A 9,558-nucleotide genomic window follows, 5' to 3' on the forward strand; every position below is an offset into this window, starting at 1 on the left:
TTCAAACTTTCTTGAGGGCACAGCTGATGTCTTTTTCTCAGTGATCCTAGAAGGATACCAAAGAGCAGTGAAAAATAACAGGCAGTGGCCCTCTCAGATCGCAGTAGAACTCCCTGACCCTCAGCTGGTCTCCTGCTCTGAAGAGGAGACGCACACTCCAGGCTGTCTTGGGTTTCTGCTTGAACTCAGTGAGTTAAGAGAACATAAACAGCAGGGTAAACTAGGACTGTGGACATTCCTTGGTACTCCCACCTCTTCCTGACAACACTCTTCATGAGGGAATTTCTAATCTGGACAGAGTTCAAGGACGTTGATTGAACTGCATTTATTGGTATGTGGAGTTGTTGTTTCTTAACTGATCATACTCAGCCTTTGGTCTCACTCTTCCATTTTTGTCTTCCATGCAGCTTAGTATGAAGAGCCAGGACTCCTTTCCAGCTCTTACTCCAGTTTGAGTTATGGAATAACAGCTCCTTTCTCACTTGATTTCAAAGATAACACGCTGTCTTGACTCTCTTCTTATCTAATTGCTCACTCTTTGGTCTTTACTGATTTCTTTTTATTTCCTATAGCTCTAAATATTGCAGCACCTCAGAGTTTAGTCCCCATGTCTACTTTCTTGTCTGATGAATTCACTCAGCAGGTACTCTCATGCATATAACTACTATGACTTCCAAATGGTTACCTCCAACCTGGACCTCTATCTGAAGCTCAGTCTTGTATCTCCAACAACCTACTTGACATTTCCATTTGGATGTCTAAGAGACATCTAAACATGTCTCAAACTGAATTTCTGACTTTCCCCACCAAATATTTTCTACCTCCCATCTTCCCCATCTTAATTACTGGCAATGCTAAACCTTTTAGCCATCTGTGACTTCTTGCTTTCTCTTGTGCCACACATCCAAACGATCAAAAAGTCCCGTTGTTTCCACCTTCAGAATAAATCCAGAATCTGGTTAATTCTCTCTGTCTTTTGCTACCACCTGATCTAATCCACCATTATCTCTTACTTGGGCTAACCCATCAATCTCCTAAGTGCTCTCTGTGCATCTGCCTTTACCTCTCTATAGTCATTCTCATCCCAGCACCCAAAGAGATCCTTTTAATTCCTAAGACTGTTCTTGTCACTTCTCTATTCAGAATCCCCAATGCTTCTTAATTTGCTTATGGTAAAACCCAAAGTCATCACTATGGTCTCTAAGGACCCACACAATGTCCCCACTTCTACCTTCATTCTCCACTTGCCCATGCACTCCAGCCAGACGAAGCTCCTTGCTTTTCTTGAGCTCTCCAAGCATATTTCTACTTAGTCCCGATTGATAGTCTTTGCTCTTGCTGCTTTCTCAGCCTGGAATAGTCTTCTCCTGGATAACTATTTTGCTCAGGTTCTTATTTGCTTCAGGCTGATGCTAATATCATCTTAGTAGAGAGATCACTCTTGACCTTCCTCATATGAAATTGTAACCTGCCTCTCTCAGTCACTCCTTGTCCTCCTTAGCCTGCTTCTTGTTCTCCTTTGCTTCATCACTATAGCACATATTCTTTATATATATATGTGTGTATATATATATATGTATATATATATATACATATATATATTTTATTTATTTATTTTTTAAATTGCATTTTAGGTTTTGGGGTACATGTGAAGAACATGCAAGATTGTTGCATAGGTACACACATGGCAGTGTGATTTGCTGCCTTCCTCCCCTTCACCTATATCTGGCATTTCTCCCCCTGCTGTCTCTCCCCAACTCCCCACCGCCCACTATCCCTCCCCCATGTCCCCCCAACTGACGCCAGTGTGTAGTGCTCCCCTCCCTTTGTCCATGTGCTCTCATCGTTCAACACCCGCCTATGAGTGAGAACATGCGGTGTTTGATCTTCTGCTCCTCTGTCAGTTTGCTGAGAATGACGGTTTCCAGTTTCATCCATGTCCCTACAAAGGTCACGAACTCATCGTTTTTGATGGCTGCATAATATTCTATGGTGTATATGTATAGCACATATTCTATATTTACTTATTTGTTTATTTTCTATCTCTCTACCTCCCACAAATCTACACTAGAGCATTTGCATGCATGTATGAGGCAAGAGACTCTATTTCATTCATTGCTCCATTCCCAGTGACTGGACATAGTAGACAGTCAATAATATTTGTTGAATAAATAAATAAAGTATTCTCTTTTGGCTAAATGGGTAGTACTGAAAGTGTCCCTGATACAATTCACCCCTAATTTCTTCCTCTCTGTGGGAAAACGTGGGCACACTTTAACTCATCTTTAATCTTTAAGGTTGGATGAAAGAAAGGGAATAGTGTCCATGTGGTTCAGGACCAACATAAGACCAATCTGGTAGTGATAAGATCCACAACTGTCCTCATGGACACTTTTGCCCATTCGCACCAAAAACTACCATACATGGACATTTGATTGGCTAAGTTCTAGAATATAATAGATACATGTGTCTTTATAAGCCTCCCTAATTTCCAAAAATTCTACAGCATCTCTACCAAGTATTCAATTATTATGAAGAATGAGAATAGACTATGACATTTAATAATTTAACAAAATTTAGAAACAATCTCAAACTTACAGCTAAGTTGGAAATGGAGTTAAAAAAAGAGAGAGACTTTTGTGTTCTCAGTAACTTGAGTGAATTCTTGTGAGGTCTGGCTGCAGGAAAATTTTAAAGAAAATAGTACATGTGGTAACAATATTTAAATGTGATGTTCGAAGTCACTACTTTTTGAGTTCCAGGTGGAGTTAAGGTCTAACTACTCTTGAAAATGTCAGATGAAGATTTTTCTCTCTTCTACCCTTTGACCTGCTTAGGGGAAACACCTTAAAAACGGTAAGGTGTGATACAATAATTTTTGTTGTGAGATGATGATTGTGGTATTTAGGCAGAATTAATAGATGCAAAGTCTCTTTTTGTAGCATATTTATTTGTGATTCTTAGGGCCAAGTCAGGGTTTTTTTGGCCACTGGCAATTTATTTTTTTGTCTGTCCAATGCTAATGACAGTTCTGAAAGATGCATTGAGCTAATTTTCCTTGAACTTCAGCCATTTCTTGTGATCCTAAGGGTTTATTAGGAAAGTATGAACATTTTTTCTGCCTTATTTGCTAACGAAACAGAGGGAGCTCTTTGTGAGATATCTTAGATCTTCGGTCACAAGTGACATTTTTACATGGAAAGTACTATAATGAACTAAACTACCACCCAAGGCATTCTGATGATGTCTGTATGTCAGTATTCTAATCCTCTCCACTTTTTGTGGATGAGGACATTACTAGGGGCCATAAGTAAAGCAGATCTACATTTGAATTGAGTTAGTGGTTTTGCTACATCTCTTAACTTCTCTGAACTTTACTGTTTCATTCTGATTTTACTTTCATAGCCACTTAATCCTAGGCAAGTTACTTAACTTTTCAGTGTCTGTTTCCTCATCTATAAAATGAAGATGCTAATGGTACTCACATAATAAGTTTTTTGTGAAGTTTAAGTAAAGCCCATATAGTCTTTAGCACAGAGCCAAATACATAGTCAGCATGTAATAAATGCTTGCTGTTCTTAGCTATCATTCGACTCTGGAATCTTGTACGGTTTTGTAGTTTTTCCTCACGGGCAGCATGTTTGCACAAGCTCAGGGATGGTTTGGAGACTATGCAGTGATTCACAGTTCTGCTACCTACAGTGGGCAGGAAAGGTAGGTGGCTTTTTATTGCTACCAACCTTGGTTACCAAGGGGATTTATTATCTTTTCCCACTAAGCAGAAGCAAAGTTGAGGAGGATTAAGTCTTCTCTCTATAGTTAGGAAACTCCGAGCTTTGGAGAGATTCTGTAAATTCTGGAGAGAGTAGGAGGAACTATAGAGTAGCAGCAGAATGTATATTTGTGCTAAGTTGTGTTGAGAACTTGCTAAAGTTGGAGACATGAATTGATAGTTGCACCATTAGTTGTAATTATGTGAGCTTTTTCAACAGCCTTGGAAACAGAGAGCAGAGAAAATCAACAGCTGGGGTAAAACAACGTTAGACTTTGATGAGCAAGATATCAGGTGTTAAATCTACTGGTTTAAGGAGACGGATCAAAGGGTATGACTGGGTAGAAAAGGTGGTGAGCCCAGAGAGATGCTGATTATTAGAAAACCAAAGATGAGGAGATCAAGGGACTAGAGGTTCCTATTAGGCTGAAGATCCAAGGTACTGGGTATAAAAGCTTGGAAGGGCTGGCAGAATACAAAGCATTGGTAAGATTTTATAATTTTAATATTTCAGTCTCAGGTGACTTCCAGGTAATAGATATTCCTGGTTATAGTCTTGAGAGTATATGGGAGAAAGAATAAGGGAAATGCTATTAGAGCGGAAAAGGCTAAACTGTGAGGCCAGAGTGTTCAGTGCATCATCCCTGATCATCCCTGATATTGGTGGAACTCAGCAGTTCTCCAGAGTTCTTTAGGTTTCTGCCTGAGAGACAATTCTCTTCTCTAGGGCCTGGGAGTGACCTTGCCCTTGGACAAGATCTTGCTTGCTGTTAAAAGGAGCAGCAGGAGGAAAAAAAAAGTGGAAGAAAAAGAGTCACAGGAAGAGTACAAGAAGGAGAGAGAGAGAGAGAGAGAGAGAGAAGGAAAGGGTAAAGGGAAGCAAAGAAGAAGGGAAGAGGAAGAAAGGAAAAGAACCAAAAGGAATTCTGGTCCAAGTGGCTCTTCAATGCCCTTGCAAGTGCAGGTCACCGTGCCTGTGTTATCTGAATGTCTTTTGACTCCAGTTGGGACCCTGCTGCCTAATGTTTATGTAACAGAGAAAAGGCTCAGAGTAGTTCTTTGACTTGCTTGTGACGACAAAACATGTTCTGTTACATGCAAAGGGGATTTAAGGTTGCAGATGGAACTAAGGTTGCTAATCAGCTGATTAAAGAGTATCCTGGATAACCAGGATGAGCCTAGCGTAATCGCAAAGGTCCTTGTAAGTGGAAAAGGGGGGAAGAAGAGAGAGTGATGTGACGTGAGAAATACTCAAAGGGCCATTGCTAGCTTTGATGGGGGAAGAGGGCCATGAGCTGAGGAATTCAGGTGGCCTCTAGAATTTGGAAAAGGCAAGACAACAGATTCTCCCCTAGAGTCTTCAGAAATGAATGCAGCTGTGCTAACTCGTTGATTTTAGCCCAGTGAGACCAGTTTCAGATATCTGATTTCAAGAGCTGTAACATAAAAAATTTGAGTTGTTTCAAGCCACTGAATTTATGGTAACTTGTAACAGCAATAATAGAAAACTAGCATATACCTCTAAAAGTCTTGGTGCCCATGTGTTCCAGATCTGAGAGGACCACCTTGCATGCGGGCCACTGAGTTTGCCTTGGAGGCTGTGTCCCTATTCAAGATTGGGTGAGTTGGTATCCCAGACCTCTCCATGAACACATGTGGTTGGCTGGCAGCCAGGGAAAATTCAATATTGGGGCTGAATTCTTCCTGGATGGAGTAAGGAGGTCTGTTTCAGCTCAGAGGTGAAAAATCTTGGCTGGATTAGCCCAGTAAATTCTCAAGATGCCTGGCAAGCGCCCTAGTTTTAGATTTCTCTCACAAATGTAAGAGCTTGAGCCTCTGAATGGATGGACGCCCCCTCCAGTGTAGCCAGTTCAGGGAAACTGGGGAGATACCTTAACACCTTCCCGGGCTGACTTCCTTCCTCCACTCTCCTGGTTTCCTTTTGAGTGAATGGAGGTGGGCCAGGAAAGATGGGGTTCTAAAAGCCGAAAAGCTGCCTAGAGACTTGCAGACTCAGAGAGACCCACGGGCATTTGCTGCAGTCGCCTCATTGCAGAGATGAGGGGGCTTGGCTGAGGCCGCAGTGGCAGATTAGCGCAGCCCATTTCCCTTTGTGTGACTTGGCAAAGACAAAAATTGCCTATGAGTTTTTTTCCAGTGGAAGAGAATCCCAGAGCGGTCCGAGTGGGTGAGGAGACTTGATAGAGCGATGTTGGGAAAAGTTCAGGAACTTGGAGAACAGCAGGGGTGGGGGCAGCGCTCAGCGCCGAAGGACGGAGGGAGTGGGGCCGCCTCTGCCCCAACTTTGTTCTCTTCGTGTTGCGCCCGTATTTCAGCACTCTGGGGGGCTGTCCTGGGGGCCTCTCACTCGCAGCTTCCTCGAATGCGGACCAGGGCGGCTCTCCCAAGGCTCCCCTATTTGGCCGGCTCGGTCAGCTCGGCTGGCTGGGCCCCCGCTCGGGGCGGGGCCGGAGGAGCGCGGGGGTGGGAGTCCCGGAGGACGGTGCACCGAGCGGGTTGCGAGGCCCCGGGGCATGCGGGAGGCGGAGGGGTGGGGACCGGGGTGGGAACCGGGGTGGGAACCGGGGTGGGCTGCGCCCTCCCGCTCTGGCCCATCCACACCCCGCGGACAGCGGACACTGTTAGCTGAATCACTCCCCCTTTCAGGAGGAGGGAGGGGTAAAAGGTGTCTAGCCCCTTTCTGCTGAAAAAAGCACAGGGAGATCGCGGGCAGCTTTGCAGTCACTGCCTTCTCGCGCCTGGACCATGCACCCCTGCATCTTCCTGCTGGGCCTCAGGCGAGCACTTCACTTCTGGAGCTGAGGGTTGAAACTTTTTTGACTTTTCTTCTCCCCAACAACTGAATCATGCCATGTGCCCAGCGGAGCTGGCTTGCAAACCTTTCCATGGTGGCTCAGCTCCTCAACTTTGGGGCGCTTTGCCATGGGAGACAGCCTCAGCCAGGCCCGTTTAGCTTCCCGGACAGGAGACAAGGTTAGTGACTTTTCTTAATTTCCTTTTAAAACGGTGGTGGTAAGACATGCAGGAACTTTGCTGCTCCCGTTTCCCTTCCCCCACCCGGCAGAATTGAACTCTGCAAAGCCATTTGGCTGCGTTATAAAAAAAATCTGGGCTGGGAGCTCAGGAACCTAGGCTTTCTCAGAATTCAGGGCTTCAGGTGATGAGTCCTTCATTCTTACAGAAAGGTGAATACCTTGCTTTCTCTTTTACAGGGATGACACTGCGGTCTTTGAAAGACCCAAGAGGTAGCTGGTCACTTTTTCTCTTTTGTCTCCTCTTTGAATGCTGTACTGTTTCGATTCCCTTTCTTTCAGACCCTGAACATGGAAAATCATTATTTTTTTTAAAGTGCCAACTGGCTGCTGGCAGTCACAGCACTGTTTCTAGTTCGTTTTAAACTTCTGGTCAGGAAAGGGGAAATGTGATTCTGTCCCCCTACTGAGCAGCTTTGGCTGTGTTTTGGTTTCCTGGAAAGATTTAGGGTTGTGTTTTTAAAAGAACAGTCCTTTTGGGGGAAATATACCTCGGGAAGGGTTCACTTTTTTCCTGTCCTGTCGCGCTGACCACAGCTGGCTGCTTCTATTTCTGATTTCTGAACTCGTGTTATTGTAAAAAGCATTGGAAGCGTTCTGGTGGACAATTTGTTGTTGTTTTTATTCTTTTAAGCCTAACACTCAGCCGTTTCTTGGACCTGGAAGGGTCAGAGACACCTTCGTGTTTGGTGAGGGGTTCATTGTATCTCTGGGGGTAAACAGTCCTAGCAGCAGCAATGGCCCGCATGGCAATCTGTGTCAGCCCATCTGACCACTGGCAGTAGCCTTCCAGGGTGCAGGTCCCAGTGTTGCTGTCCCTGCTATACAGATGAGGAAGCTGCAGCTGGGAGAGCTTATGAACCCAGCTAATGTGGATCAGGGTTTTGAGCCCAGGTAGCCTGACTCTTAGAATCATGGAGCACTGTCCTACAGCAATAATAGGGATATATGTGCATGCATGCACACATCCACATGTACACACACACACACACACACACACACACACACACACACACACATATGCACATGCACACAGAGCACTGGGTTGGCATTCACACAGTCCTGTGTTTGCTGACTGTGCTGAAGTCTCTGGAACTGTCCTCCGTGGCTTTCTGACATCCCTTTAATTCCCAAGGACACTTGAATGATAAACATCACCAGCCTATCCTTGTTTAGGATTTCTAATGAGGGTTTTCTGCCCATGTTGTAAAATTCAAACATTGCTGGAGAATTAATCTGCTGTGGCCTCAAGAAGTATCAGAAGCAAGTCCTTCTCTTTGCTTTACTTGGAAAGCTGGAGCCGGCAAGCACTGGGGTTAGATGTCAATCAGCCAGCACTCACTTGTGTAAACGGTCCAGATACAATCTCCCACTCCCAAGTTTAAAATAGCAGGGCTTGTTGTTCTTTGAAAAACAGTTCCTTTGTGAAAAGTCTCTCTTCTGGGGCAGCACAAACAAAGCCTGCAAACACTTCCCAGGGCATTGGGAGATGATTTGGTTCAAAGACACACATTCTCCTGGGTTGGTTTTCAGCTCTGTTTGTGCTACATCTTCTTTGTAAGGGAATTCAGCTTGGTGTGAAGCAGACACCACGGGGCCATGGTTTTTGCTCTCTGGAAAGTGAGATATGATTATTTTCCCTAGTCATCTCTATGTAGAGCTATGCGCTGAGAGTATCCAATGCTCAAAAAAAAACCTATAAAGTGCTCCAAGCTTATTGGTGGTATATATTTATTTAGGTTTAAAAATAATTTTTTTTTTTTTTTGAGATGAAGTTATTCTTTGTCTCCCAGGCTGGAGTGCAATGGCTCCATCTTGGCTCACTGCAACCTCTACTTCTGGGGTTCAAGTGATTCTCCTGCCTCAGCCTCCTGAGTAGCTGGGATTACAGAGATGAGCCACCATGCCCAGCTAATTTTTGTATTTTTAGTAGAGATGGGGTTTCACCATGTTGCTCATCCCAGCACTTTTGGAGGCTGAGGCAGGCTGTGTCGAACTCCTGACCTCAGGTGATCTGCCTGCCTCAGCCTCCAAAAGTGCTGGGATTACAGGTGTGAACCACCACACCAGTAATTTCAGTTTTTAAAAGCATTTCACCAACCATAATCGATTCCCTAGTGGATTTACAAATAATTCACATTTGGTGCAACAGAGAAATTTCTAAGCAGACTTACATTTAGAATTAAGGGGAGTGGGAAAGAGGGAGGAAGGGATAGATGAGGGCAAACTAGTAGAGAAGGAAATTCTAAGGCTATTTGGGATTAGGATAGTCTGGGTTTTCCCTCCAAATGACCTACCTACAGCCTCACAAATAACCAATCTCCTTAGACTTCCATGTCCACTTTGATAACATTTTTGAATGCACTCAAATCCTGAACGTTTAAACTTGCAAATTATTTCAAAGATCATCTCATTCTTAGTTTTGAAAATTTTTATTTGTTTTTTTTATAGCGATGAGGTCTAGCTATGTTGCCCAGACTGATCTTGAACTCCTGGCCTTGAGTGATCCTCCCACTTCGACCTCCCAAAATGCTAGGATTACAAGAATGAGCCACCATGCCTGGCCACCATTTTTTTTTTTTTAATTTTTCCCATTTATTTTATTGCATTTTAGGTTTTCGGGTACATGTGAAGAACATGCAAAATTGTTGCATAGGAACACACGTGGCAGTGTGATTTGCTGCCTTCCTCTCCATCACCTACATCTGGCATTTCTCCCCTTGCTATCTCTCC

At 44.0% G+C, this 9,558-nt stretch overlaps 1 protein-coding gene across 1 annotated transcript in view; it reads left to right on the forward strand.

The window, feature by feature from the left end:
• Positions 1-6,390: 6,390 nt before the first annotated feature.
• LOC108317654 (A disintegrin and metalloproteinase with thrombospondin motifs 12-like) overlaps positions 6,391-9,558 on the forward strand; it is a 12,477-nt gene continuing 9,309 nt past the window's right edge. The window contains exon 1 of the mRNA XM_017548303.2: positions 6,391-6,766. Coding sequence (XP_017403792.1) covers positions 6,640-6,766 — 127 coding nt within the window. The 5' untranslated portion in view covers positions 6,391-6,639. The remainder of the gene's footprint in view (positions 6,767-9,558) is intronic.

This window comes from Cebus imitator, unplaced genomic scaffold, assembly GCF_001604975.1.
Source record: "Cebus imitator isolate Cc_AM_T3 unplaced genomic scaffold, Cebus_imitator-1.0 Scaffold205, whole genome shotgun sequence".
Classification (NCBI taxonomy): Eukaryota; Metazoa; Chordata; class Mammalia; order Primates; family Cebidae; genus Cebus; species Cebus imitator.